The 9370-nt window shown below is 38.1% G+C and overlaps 1 protein-coding gene across 1 annotated transcript in view; it reads right to left on the bottom strand.

Annotated features, from left to right (window-relative positions):
• Window positions 1–9370, bottom strand: part of LOC107689974 (DNA-binding protein RFX7-like) — a 56176-nt gene that overhangs the window by 12538 nt on the left and 34268 nt on the right. The window contains exons 2-4 of the mRNA XM_016488188.1: window positions 8617–8650; window positions 1241–1326; window positions 912–1034 (exon numbers count right to left, since the gene is read on the bottom strand). Of these exons, the coding sequence (XP_016343674.1) occupies window positions 912–1034; window positions 1241–1326; window positions 8617–8650 (243 nt within the window). The remainder of the gene's footprint in view (window positions 1–911; window positions 1035–1240; window positions 1327–8616; window positions 8651–9370) is intronic.

Here is a 9370-nt window from a genome sequence, read left to right as displayed (position 1 = left end):
GTAACTTTTATTCTCGCTGTAGTAGGGCTGTGCGGTTAATCGAAATCGAATCGCAATCGCGATTTGAGACGTTGCGATTTGCTAATCGCAAAGCCTGCAATGTGGACGCGATATTACTCTGTGCCAGAGCATATGCATGACTGCCAGCCTCGAGTTGCAGTCTTACTAACCAATAGAGTGAGCGCACCTCCATTCTCCCCAATCAGCACTGCTCTAGCCAACTGCGTAAACGCCCACCATAAAAACAAAAAAAAAACGAAAGCCGGAGAGAGACATGCTCCACATTATTGACAATATTGAGCTGAAGCTTGACTTTGCCAATTTAAAATCGCAAATCAAATCGCAATCGCAATATGTCAAAAAAAAAATCGCAATTCGATATTTTCCCCCAAATCGCACAGCCCTAGTCTGGGCCTTAATTAAATTGAAATGTTGTGGTATGAGCTGAAGCAAGCAGTTCATAGGAGGAAACCCATAACAATCACAGAGTTGAAGTGGTTCTGTACTGACGAATGAGCTAAAACTAATACAAGATGTTTTGCAGGACTGATCAGCAGTTACAAGAAACATTACCTGCAGTTACTGCTGCAAAATTGGGTCACACCAGATACTGAAAGCAAAGATTCACATACTTTTGCACCGCACAGATATGTAACAATGGATCATTTTTATGAACATATCAAGAACATATTTATGTCTCACTTGTTTGTTTGGGTTCTCTTTGTCTACTTTCTTGTGGGACTTGTGTGAAATTTTGATTATGTTTCGTTTCATATTTATGCAGAAATATAGACAATTCTAAAGGGTTCACAAACTTTCAAGCAGCACTGTATATACATATTCCATCTCTTCAAGATGATTGAGTTTTAAGTGAATGGAGAAAACAAGATGGCACAGGATTCCTAACTTACTTGTACTCGTCGTAGACTTCTTGTTTAGGCAGTGATGTTTCAGGATGCTCCTCAAGGTGATTGCGAATCCAGCTAAATGCGTGCAACTGCTGGGTACGACTTGATGACATGGAGCTCTGCTCACTGAGTGGAAAGCATGTAGCAATACAATTTGAATTAATGTACAGTTGGTAGCCACAGACACTATTTTGCAGCTGTGTTTCTCCTACCATTAGGAAAATGCAATATGATAAAGATGATAAAAGCATTACTGAAGGGTTGCATTGCCCTGAATTTGCACTTGATTTTGCCTGAATGTAATTTAGTAGAACACAGTAAAGATCACTCACTTTTTCTCATTGCCACTGCTTGGTCCAGAAGGCAACTTGAGATAGAGGTAGAGTTTTTCAATGTCTGTAAGCTTCTCCACATCTTGCTGCAAGGCAACAGAAACACAGATGATGTGTGCTCAGTGTTAAGAATTTAGAATGTCATGCATGTTTCAAGAATATGACATTTCAAGCATCTACTGTCATCACTGTCAAACTTAGAAGTGTAAGAAAGTAAGATAAATCATGAAACAAAAGTGATATGACAGCATTTTACTTCCTGGTCAGTGGTCACGCTGAAAACAAGCTTTCAGCTACAGTGAAAAACTGTCTTTAGAAGCACATAAAGTTCTGAAGCAAAATGAACAAATTCACAATTTTATGTATTTACTCCTAAACAATATTTTTGAAAAAATGTAAAAGTTTAACTGTGTACAAGTTTGTTCAGACTAAATAATAATAAAAAAATCATAATCATAATATGCATTACTGTTCAAACATTTAGGGTCTGTACAATTTTTGGCAATTTTTCCATGTTTTTGAAAGAGGTCTATTATGTTCAGCAAAAAATATAGCAAAAACTGTAATATTGTGAAATATTTTTAGAATTTAAAATGACTGTTTTCTTTTTTAATTCATTTTAAATTGTAATGTATTCCTGTGATGGCAAAGCTGCATTTTCAGCAGTCATTAATCCAGTCTTCAGTGTCACATGACCCTTCAGAAATCATTCTAATATGCTGACTTGGTGCTCAAGAAACATTTCTTCTTATTATAAATGTTGAACACAGCTGTGGTGCTTAATATTTTTGTGGAAACTGATACATTTTTTAGGATTTTTTGATGAATAGAAAGCTCACAAGAACAGCATTTGTTTTAAATATAATGTCACACATTTAATGCCACTTTTGATCAATTTAACGCATTCCTTGCCAAATAAAAGTGTTTTCTATAAAACAAAAATGAACAGTAGAATATGCAAGTGGTCAATGTGTCAACGGTATGAAATCACGAGACTTCATTACTGTTTAGGTGAAAATGACAGATGTTTGAAGGGCATCAGAGTCAGTGTTATATGACCTACCAAGTCAAAATTATTCACCAGCTACCCAACAATAAAGCAATAAACAAATACAAATGAACTCCCTTTCCCTTTCTACAATAAAGACCTTATTCTGATCTTCAGGTCTCTTTATTTCTCTTACAGCTCTTGTTAATTGTGCGAGAGCACTGAACAGCTCTTCAAAGAGAATGTGTAAGATGTTTGGGTGGGGCAGAGCTGATTTAAATTCTGCCCGAGTAGAGAGCAGCAGACACGAGTCTCTCCCTCCAGGCGCTGCTTTCCATCTTCACTTACCCGCTCTTTCTCACTTGCAAACATACACTTAAACCCCCAAACATTCCCCTTCTCTAAAGCACTGAAAACATAAATTGGATAGAAATATTAAAGTGATTTTTGACAGGTTTTCTGCACCTGGCAACCATCATGAAACTACATGCAATATTAAAACTCAGAGGCATTTATTCAGCAAGCTGGGCTGAGACCTGCAGAGCTGTGAGCAGCAAATGAAAATAAACAGACTTCAATAGGATTGTGCGGCATAACCCTAAACAGGAAGTCATCCAAGGTAAAAAATAATCCTGAAGAATACCTAATCCCTCAGCGATCAGAGCAGTCGGTTAAGACAGCATAAACAAGCCTTTGTTTTCATGGTGTCTGCCTGTGGGAGTAATGGAAGTGGGGATCTTCAAAAGTCCCACAACACAACTACACCAACAATTAGTCCACATTATCTCCTTGGGGTAAGGGCCATGTCAAAATAAACAATACCAACACACAGAGCTTATGAAACTTGGGGAAAGACTGCCAGGAAATGCACCTGTCACCCTAACATCTCTTCATCAGTGATGGCATCATTCTCCCGCCCTCCCCTTTCCGTCGAATTCTAAGAATAGTTGTGTCTCTTTCTGTCTTTTCTATTCGTCTCTTCGTTGCTAAGGGAAAGATGGCTAGCAAATAGCTAAAGTTATCAACCACTGAGCGCCATTAGCGTTAACACTGGAGAGGGGTAAGAAAGGTATGTAAAAATGGCATGAGAACGCAGACGTCTCGGAGCCAAGTGAACAACCCTATTTAGGAGAGGACTTGGGTGACTTAAGGATGGACAAAAATAAGCATGTGGAAAACAAAAACATTAACACATACGCTACTGTTCAAAAGTTGGGGTCGGTAAACATAAAAAAAAAAAAATGTTTTTATTATCAAAAACAAAAACTGTTGAAAACAGTTGTGGTAAAGTATGATAAATACCTGATATTTCTGTGAAAACTGTGATATAGCCTATTTCTTTTTTTAAAGGATTCTTTGATGAATAAAAAAATTAATAAGAACAGAATGTATTTGAGATGTAAATCTTTTGTAGCATTATAAATATAAATGCCTTTTCTGACACATCTGATCCATTTAATGCTGATTAAATTATTGAAAGTATTAATTTCCTTTTATAAAAATGATTTTACTGACCCCAAACTTTTGAACAGTAGTATACAAGCCAAACTGGACATTTGGACAAAACATATTTATGGACATGAGATGCTTGTAGAGACTAAAATAAGGTCTCTTGGACATCTGAATTATATACAAATTGATTTTGGAACAGCTTTTTTTAAACATGTTTTCAACCTGCAATTTATTCATTAGTCTCAACACTGAGAAGAAGACACTGGCAATCAGGTCATGACAAAGCTCGGAAGAACCTGTAGCTCATCATCACTCAGCTCATTCATGCAGGTGTAATGTCCCCTGGGTAGTGTGCAGACCCCTTACTCAGCACTACAGAGCCTACTAGACATGCTTGAATAACTCATGCATTATTCAGATGGACTGAACCCAGTTCTTACTGACAAGCCTACAGAATTTTCACAAGCAAATTCTTCCAAGCCTGGATGCTGGAACAATTCAATACTGGCACAAAGTGATGATTCAGTAACAGTCAGGCGCTCAAACCCTGAATGAACAGTGAGTGAATATAATGAACTGAATTATTGTATTGTATCTCCAGCATTTTACATGAACTGCTTAAAGGCATAGTTCACCCAAAAATTATTCAGCATCATTTAACCCCCCTCAGGTTGTTCCAAACCTGTATCATTTTGTCTAATGTGGAACAGAAAAGAAGATAAACGTTCATTCTTGGGTTAACTATCCCGTTTAAATATTAACCAGTAAAATAAATCAGACCTGTAACCTTGTTTGTTACAAACAAAGCTTAAACACACAAAAAAATATCTAATTATACCCTGCTAGAGTTAAATGTTCATTTAATTAAATCAGGTATTGTTTGTTCTGAATTTCTCTTTTACAAGGTTGCCAAAAATTGCCAGAAAAACTGAAATATTATGACACAGAATGTTGAAAATTTTGAAGCACTACAGTTTTTTTTTTTGAGTGACATGGTTAGCAAGATGTAAATGTGAGGTAATAAGTGTTAAAAAGCAAGGCTTTGTGGGATACTACTATGGAATGAAAGTTTCATGTGAGGAGGCTGATGCAAGACTCAGCGAGAGCTGGCAACATCCTGCAGAGGTCAACAGGGGCAGGCTAGAGGAGGAGGGACGGGAGAGGACAGACGAGGTGAGCAGCGGACACAGGGCACACCGCCTAATATCTGGAGAGGATTTCGTGTTTCTCTTTACCTTGAGGGGCCATTAACAAACCACTGTCACCTTCTTTTCCCCTCACACATCACCCCACATAACTCAAAACCTTATTGGCTGCAGCCCTACATCACCTGATGAGAACCTCCTCAACTATGCACAAATTGTTCACAAATTACAAACATCAGCACTGACGAACCCAATGCTTTATGTAGCCCTCACTCCAATATATGATAACCAGAGTCTGCTTCACACTAGTTATTTTACTTTGCTGACAATTATATTACATTAAACTGCTCTTATGCTCACCAAGGCTGGATTTATTTGCTCAAAATCCAGTAAAACATTTTGAAATATTATTACAATTTACAATAACGTTATTCGATTTTAATACATTTCTAAAATGTATTCTTGTGATGGTAAAGATGAATTTTCAGCAGCCGTTACTCCTTGGTGCTCAAGACACATTTCTTATTATTGTCAATGTTGAAAACATTCACTAATGTGGAAACTTAACTGTTGAGATTCTACCGCACTTGATCTCCCAACTATAAACAATGCAGGGTATGTCGCATGCAGCGAACAATGACATTTACTTTTCAAAGCCCACTGTTACAAAAGTCCCGAAGGTGTGAGGATGTATGTGAGCTTGGACGTGGCCAGAAAGACTAATAAGATGGGCGCACAAGAACACTGCTTCCGTTCTGGACTCGGCCTTGCGATCTTTATGTGTCTCTGTCTCACAGTTTTCTTTATACTTTGGATTAGTTTCTCGTAATAGGCGGTGGCTCTGTTATGCTAATATCATCATATTTGTCACTGTTTTGACCACAACAGAAAAACTGCACTTAAAGACTACCAATGTCAGTGCTGAACCAGCCAAACCCTTTTTGAATGAAAACACCACTATAGAAAAGTCAAAGCAAAGTCAACCAATACAGATGAATGACCTCTCTCTGGGCATTCCACAAGATGGCATACATATAACCATGGGCGACATTTTGGGACTAAATTGTTAGTCATGGAATCCCTGATGTCGGCCCGCTACAATTGGAGAGCTTAGCCAAGCGCTAAATACCCTCAACGTGTTTTTGCAGCGTTGAGCATTGTAAACAATCACAGACATATCTGTTGATTTCTTAAACGCAATGGCCAGTCAGAAACTTTTTGTCAGGATTCACTCACCGCTGAAAGCGCCGCAGTTTTTAAGTGCAGTTCTGCACGCTCCTGAATCATCTCATGACTAACAATAAATATAAGCAACACATTATTCAATGCTTTTTACTTTTGCATTTACTTCTAGATTTATATATTAAGTTGCTCAAGCAAGTGGCAAAACATTTAAACTACTTTTCTTACGTTATCACAAACTTACCATTGACAGAAATAGTCAGCTCTACTGCCTTTTCTTTTGCATTGAAATATTTATTACAAGCAATCCTGCGGTTCATAAAGAACTTTGTTTTCCTACCTCCACAAGTGCCATCTATTATTGCCTTGTTTATCTAAAAGTGCTCTTTTCCTTTAAACGTAGCCAAAAAGCCATATGTGTTGACTGTGAAACACAGTAGACTTTAATAATATGCATTTATGGTGTAATTACTACATTTTCCTGTCAATCCAAGTTCATATTTACTGCAAAAAATGCGCTGTTACTTTAATTCAGGGCTTGCAGCGCAGCAAAAATAGACTGGGTGCAGAAAAGATCTCTGCACTGCTGCAGAAGCACCGCTACTGGAACGCACTGCCGGACCGCAACCGTGTGCAGTGAATCCGTTAACATGAGCGCGGAAAAAATACACACCATATTCGCACTGCAAACGGAGTAATGTGAACCTGGCATTATGTGTGTGTGCTGCGAGTGTGCATGAGCGCACGGTCTCCAGGAGAGCGCGCGAGCACTGAATGGTTAAAAACTGGCAAGAATTCAAAAGTAATGCAATTTATAAACTTTACGATGACGATTTCGTGACGATGTGACACTGCCTCGATTGTGCAAGTGACAATTCCTGTGTCAACTGTGCAGCTCGCTTATAGACAGACGTGATGTGGTGATTTGAAGACATTTGCGAATATTGAGAGAGAGCGCGCGCGGTGATTCACTCACGCTGTTTGTGAAATTACGTCTCACACAAGGTTTTCAAATTACTTTGCAAGTTATGTAATTAAGAAATATGAAGGGGAGTACCTCACCTTCAGCATTATAATGATTCCACCCGCGGCTGACAGAGACTGAGACGGTGCCGCTGCATGTCGTGCCAAACCTCTCACGGCAGGCATCAGCTTGAGATCGTTTTTTTTTAGATCTGCCTTTTTAGAGACCGCCGATCAATCATCCCAAAGCGATTATCAGCCGATCAATCAGAGCACCCCTAACCGGCACCGCACGTGAAAAATTATTTCCCGACTGAGAAAATGGACGTCGGAAAGCTCTAATAATACAAATCCAACAAATCTTTGTAGTAACGAGAGTGTCCATATTGTTTTCACATTCCGACTTAAAAGCACAACTCAATACAAACACAACTCACAACACAAATGAGAGCATCCAAGGAGCGCGTGAAAGCAGTAATTACACTTGCTCTAATGGCAGCAGCTTCCGTTAACTAAGCTAAACATGCTTAAAGAGCAGGTCATATGGTATTTTAAAGTGTTCTAATATTGTGTCGGAGTCCCCTACAACAGGTTTAAATGCATCGAAGGTCAGAAAACATTGTAATTTTCTCAGAATATACATTTAATATTAGAGTCATTTGCCAATGATTTCGAAATGATTCGTTCCAAGCAAGTTTGGAGCAAACCCCTCCCTTCCATAAGCCTACTCTGCTCTGATTGGTCAGCTGGCCAAGCCTGTTGTGATTGGAACAGAGAGGAGACCTTGAGCAAGTTAGCGAGCACTACCATTGACAAAGCACCTTTATATAGAACAATAATATAGTGCTCCAATCCATTCTTATAATAATTACATAAAATACAAAAACACCCCCCAACTCAAGAGTCAAATGTCACTCATGCATATAACCACACACCTTGTTAGGATCATCTCAAATGTCATTTCAAACATTAAATAACCTAAATTGAAAAAAAAAAAAAAAAACTTTCTAGCATTATAAGAAAAGGAACAAAAGTCACTGATCTTTAGTAGCCCATTTGGATTTCTTTGTCTCCATAAATGAGGGGACATATTTTGTATTTGATAGCATTTTAGTATTGTAATATTTGATAGCAGAAGCAGTATTTCTCAGTATAATGCCATCATTTGACAGATCTGACTTAAAAACACTTCTCCTCGTATCACTCAACAACCAGCCCTGTTGTAACTTACAACAATACCATTACTATAACTAACCCAAGAACCAAAGAGAACCAATTTTTTTCAGAGGAGGGAGGGACTGCCTTCACTTTGGGTTTGTGTTTAACACACCTTATGTAATTTATGCCACAGTCTACCTTATTAACAAACAAAATCAAGTATTGTTTAATTTTTACTGTCTGAAGTTATTATTCGATTCACCATGTCTCAAATCAAATATATTTAAATTAACCAATTAATACAATTTACTATGATTTAAAGTTTACAATTTTGTATGTCTATTGTAATGTTTTATAAGATTTGTAACCATAATATTAGATTATTAGATAAAGCTCAGGTTATTTTTTGTTGATTAATTGTATGATTATTTTTGTTGGTGTTGTATTTTCAGTGTGTTTCATCATATTTTTCCATATCAAATACTCACCAAAATGCAATCCACCTTTGATTGTACGGTTTTGCTGCAAAAAAAGAGAAGAGAAAGAATCAGCATGACACAAGAGTAATTTGAGAAACATTCATAAAGCTGGCTTTATTAATAAATCAGTGGCATTCAAAACATCTTTCCATCCTCTAACCGTCGTCGGCCCTGTCCAGCTCAGACCAATATATCCTCAGGAACACGTGCTCATGCACAAAAAAGTATCTTGCATTAATGTTCCATCACACGGGGGTCTATAAATATTCCTGCCAATCAGAATGTATTGACCATCAGGATGTTTAAAGGGGTCATATGATGCGATTTCAATTTTTCCTTTCTCTTTGGAGTGTTACAAGCTCTTGGTGCATAAAGAAGATCTCAAATCCAAAGAGATATTCTTTATAAAAGTTAAGAGTCAGCCACACCTACCTAAAACGGCTCGTTCTAACACCCCCCCACATATCTACATCACTATCTGGGAACATTTGCATAACACCGCCCAAATGTTCATGCAAAGAATGAAGGCGTAACTTTTATTCTCACTGTAGTAGGGCTGTGCGGTTAATCGAAATCGAATCGCAATCGCGATTTGAGACGTTGCGATTTGCTAATCGCAAAGCCTGCAATGTGGACGCGATATTACTCTGTGCCAGAGCATATGCATGACTGCCAGCCTCGAGTTGCAGTCTTACTAACCAATAGAGTGAGCGCACCTCCATTCTCCCCAATCAGCACTGCTCTAGCCAACTGCGTAAACGCC

This window comes from Sinocyclocheilus anshuiensis, unplaced genomic scaffold, assembly GCF_001515605.1.
Source record: "Sinocyclocheilus anshuiensis isolate Anshui unplaced genomic scaffold, SAMN03320099.WGS_v1.1 scaffold1845, whole genome shotgun sequence".
Taxonomy (NCBI): Eukaryota; Metazoa; Chordata; class Actinopteri; order Cypriniformes; family Cyprinidae; genus Sinocyclocheilus; species Sinocyclocheilus anshuiensis.
The sequence above is the reverse complement of the archived record's forward strand: the minus strand, read 5'-3'. Positions and strand labels throughout refer to the sequence as shown.